This window comes from Cucurbita moschata, unplaced genomic scaffold (genome assembly GCF_002738365.1).
Source record: "Cucurbita moschata cultivar Rifu unplaced genomic scaffold, Cmos_1.0 Cmo_Scf00037, whole genome shotgun sequence".
NCBI classification, from domain to species: Eukaryota; Viridiplantae; Streptophyta; class Magnoliopsida; order Cucurbitales; family Cucurbitaceae; genus Cucurbita; species Cucurbita moschata.
Genome location: NW_019268553.1, coordinates 1305809 through 1310035, shown reverse-complemented (window position 1 = coordinate 1310035; position 4227 = coordinate 1305809). Strand labels below are relative to the sequence as shown.

The following is a 4227-nucleotide window of genomic DNA, read 5'->3' as shown; positions in this document are numbered from 1 at the left end:
TTTTTTTTTTTTTTTTTTTTTTTTTTTTTTTTTTTTTTTTTTTTTTTTTTCATAATAACTAATAACCGAGCAACTGAAACTGTATATAAACGTGCGCGCTTAAGCGGTTTCGACGAAGGCACTCTTGAAATCTGTGGCTTCATAGTTCTGAAATCGGAGTGAGCTAGAGAGGGAATCAATTGGAGGGCATCCGAATTTGATCCAAACAGAGATGGAAATCAACAATTCTCCGAGAAATTCAAATCCGCTCAACACAGTGAGATTCTTGTTGATTCTAGGGTTCATTTTCTCATTGCTATCTACCCATACGGTTCTTGCCAAATCTCGCCGTCCGGTCACTGTAAGTTTTGTTCGTCTTCTCCGCTCGTATTTGCCTTCATCCTTACTCGATTATGCTGAACCGTGTCAATTATTCAGGATGCTGAAACCAGGCAAAAGAAGCAGGACTGTTACGCCGATATCGAGAGGTGAGTGTTTCTTTCAAGCTATTTTTAGTTTTTTTCTCGAATTGGATATAGTTTTAAAATGATCTGAGTAACTTCGAAATGTGATTTCTCCTTTTTTTTTCGTTCTCCCTGCTTTTGATTTGATTCGTTTCGATAATGTGTTGAAAATTTGCAGCGGATTGTGGGGTTGGCAATGCAAATCTTCAGCTACCGAAAAGGAAAATTGTGCCCTGCGATGCCTTTCTCCTACTTGTTATGATATAGTTTATGGCAGCGATCCGGTGAGACAATTTTCTTCTTATTGTCATGTGCTTGTAATTCTCTGGCTGTTCATCTTTAATTGCTAAGTCTATCGTTGGATTTGTGTAATGTAGCTCGAGGAAGGAGAGAAGGACCTTGCTAGGAGTCAAGAGTACAAGTATTGTATCTATAAGTAAGTTCAGTATTTTTGTTCAATTTTCCAGAAAAGAAAGTTGAACATTTCCTATTTGAAGTATTGGTTTCCTGTCCTCATAATGTCGATCTTATTTAGTTGTAAATCATAAATACGTTGCTTCATAAGTGATTAAGCAGTTAACCCATATCAATTTCAATGCTATTAGAATCTCTGCTAATAATTGTAACCTAATCCCTTGTGTCCAAACTCATAAATGGGATAGGAGATGAGTATCAAGGTTGTTTGCTGGTTGCATCACTGTTTGGTTGTTTGACAGTTAAAATAGTCTGAAGGGATTTTGGGACTTCATCAACTTGCACAACAGGAAGAAGATATGGGTACAAATTGGACGTTTTTGGTTATTAGAAATTTGTTCACATTTCGTGGTGTGAGATCCCACATTGGTTGGGAGGAGAACGAAGCATTCTTTATATGGGTGTAGAAACCTCTCCCTAATAGACGCGTTTTAAAAACCTTGAGAGAAAGCCCGAAAGGAAAAACCTAAAGAGAACAATACTGCTAGTGGTGGGCTTCGACTGTTACACGTGGTGGTTGTTCTCCTCTCCTTATTTCCATCGTCCACTTCATCCTCCAACCATTCAAATAGGAATGCAATCTTTTTTTCTTTTCTTTTTTTTTTGCTTGATTCACTAGTTCATATGATACGTTCTTAATCCGAATGTTGTGTCCATGGAAAAGAGATTGTTTGTAAGGAGCTTCGACATTGGTGATTTTATTTGTTTGCCTTTGGTTGGCTGGAAAGGAGTCTAGCCACTGTTTATTTTCTAGTTGCTACTTAACTCGCTGGGGAGCTATGGTTTGTAATTCACTATGCATATGTGATACATCTTGAGTGCTACCAAATCAGAGAAATCCCTCCATGCTTAGAACCAAATTCGAATTTTTAACCGTTCGAGAATCAAAATGGTATCCTATTGTATCTGGACCTTTTTCTTTCTCTATTTTCTGTGCTTAGAAGGAACTTAAGCAGCTCTGATGATCCATACCATTAGCTTGATCTTTTTCTTGACCTGGTTAAATGTGTGTCCAATCATATGGGATCTAAGATGCCTGCGTATGATGGCTTTCATTCCCCAACGCAACACTTTCCAATATTCTCTTATTTGCTTTCGTTCTCTTCTACTCTTGAATAGCAACCTGAATTTGACCTTGCGATGGGAATTTCTTGCTTGACAAGGGTGTATGCGCTTTCTTCGAAATCCAAGATTCAATCCCAATGCATCATCATATATGGTCTGGTGTCCGTGCCAATTGGTCAAACGACGAACCGAATTAGCACTTCTCATACCAAGCTAGGCCTCTCCAGCTCCTTTGTTGTTATTAAGTAGTAAGCTAGAAGAATATTCTGTCTGGTTGAGCTCTCTTGCTAGATGGTTTTCAACTGCATGTTGTTTCAGCTAGATTCCTGAATCCATAGGAGACGAGTTGAGGGAAACTTCATGAAAGTACCATATGTGCATCTCGACCTAATCGACTATGCATTTGCTCATCAATTAAATTTTAATTTCAACTAATATTTGGAACTGACCTAACATTGACAAACCTTATAAGCTTTTTGCATTTGGGATTGATTGAATTTAAAGCTTTGCAACCTTTGTTTGCTTGCAGGTTGTCAATGGGGGAGAGTCTGGAGGGTATTAAGGGCTCCTTTGACTACTAATGTCTGTCTGCTTTTCTCAAGACTGTCTGTGTTATATAACTGTCTGGTGTTCCATTTTGCCCTCTTCTTCTGACTGCCTTTTAACATTTGGGTCAAAATATGAGGTACAAATCCAATCTTGAGTTCATATTTTTCTTCCTTTTCCTCTCTCGTACACTGAGCGGTGTGTCAACGAGAACGTTGGACTTCCAAGGGGGTGGATTGTGAAATCCCACATCAGTTAGAGAGGGGAACGAAGCAATCCTTATAAGGATGTGAAAACCTCTCTCTAGCAAACACGTTTTAAAAAATTGTGAGGCTAACAATGATACGTAACGGGTCAAGGTGGACAATGTCTACTAGCGGTGAGTCTGACAACAGCGAAAATCTTAGAATAGAAAACACAGCTACTCATACAAATTTCAATTCAGGAGTAGAACTTTTAACCTTTGGTTAAATAGATTATAATGTATTAATTAATGGCCAAATAGATTATAATGTATTAATTAATGATCATGTGTATGCTCATATACTTCCTTTTCTATAGCTTTCTTATTTCATTACCAATTTTTCTTAATGTTTTATAAAACCAAGCTCAATTTTAAAACTAAAAGCAATAATTTGAAAATTTTTAAAACTAAAAGAAATAGTTTTTAAAATCCTAATTTCGTTTTTGAAATTTAGTTTAGAATTCGAATGTGTTTTTAAAAAATGTATAAAACTTAGCCAAAAATTTTAAAAACAGAAAATAAAAAATTAAATAGCTATAAAATGAGATTTTAATTCTTAGGTTTTTTTTGTTTTGTTTTGTTTTGTTTTTTAATTTGAATATGTAAATCTCTCTCAAACACATTTAGGACTTAATCTTGGAGGCTTAAACTACCAATTTAATTTTCAGTATATGATTTTTTAAAAATAAATGATAAGAAATCTAAATTGATATCTATTTTATTTTATTTTATTTATTTATTTCGTTTTTAAAAGTATATTTATTTTAGTTTAAAAATTTTTGCTTGGTTTTGAAGTTGGTGGAAAAGTAAGAAAATTACAAACAAAAATAATAATTATAAGCCTAATTATTTTAATAAAAAAAATAGTTGTCAAATATATATATAAAAAGATTATGCCTAACAACTCTTGTTTGGTGTTGGTTCACTGACTCTTATTTTATTTGTTTTCACATTTTAGGATTGAGATTATAGTTTCCATGAATAAAGTATACAATTTTTTATTTTTTTTTAATTAATAAAATTCTATCGTGAATAAATAAAAGAATCTATGGAAGATATTTACTTTGTTTACCCTTTGAACGAACATTATTCTATCTTTATCTAATACATCTTTTCAACATATTGACACCGTGACAGTGAAGTTTTAACATAAAGTTATTTTTTAGAAATTTAAGTAAGAAATTTATGGATTTGAGATTCCAAAAATAACCTAAAATTCATCTTTTAGAAGTTTGAAAATTCTTTAAAATATGCAAATAATATCTGGATTAAATTACGAGAGGGCTGAAATAAAAAATAAATATTTGATGAATATAGATAAATAAATTTTGTTATGAACTTTTTATTTTTTATCTATTTAATTTTTTGAATTTTTATAAAGATATGGATATTAATCTAAAGTTTAAACATTATTATTTTTATCTAATTTAATTCCCACCCCCCCCCCCCCCCCCC

General features: G+C 33.3%; 1 protein-coding gene across 1 annotated transcript; it reads left to right on the top strand.

Moving 5' to 3' along the window:
- The first annotated feature begins 92 nt into the window (after nucleotides 1–92).
- On the top strand, nucleotides 93–2694 carry LOC111431806. Its single transcript, XM_023068511.1, has 5 exons — nucleotides 93–340; nucleotides 418–467; nucleotides 622–727; nucleotides 821–879; nucleotides 2512–2694. The coding sequence occupies exons 1-5, from the start codon at nucleotides 212–214 to the stop codon at nucleotides 2561–2563; spliced, it is 396 nt and encodes a 131-aa protein (XP_022924279.1). The 5' UTR covers nucleotides 93–211; the 3' UTR covers nucleotides 2564–2694.
- Nucleotides 2695–4227: the final 1533 nt, after the last annotated feature.

Coding starts and splice junctions, on each gene's coding strand:
- LOC111431806 (XM_023068511.1), top strand. CDS start 212: ATGGAAATCAACAATTCTCCGAGAAATTCAAATCCGCTCAACACAGTG. Junction 341..417: donor AATCTCGCCGTCCGGTCACT/GTAAGTTTTGTT, acceptor TCAATTATTCAG/GATGCTGAAACCAGGCAAAA. Junction 468..621: donor TGTTACGCCGATATCGAGAG/GTGAGTGTTTCT, acceptor GAAAATTTGCAG/CGGATTGTGGGGTTGGCAAT.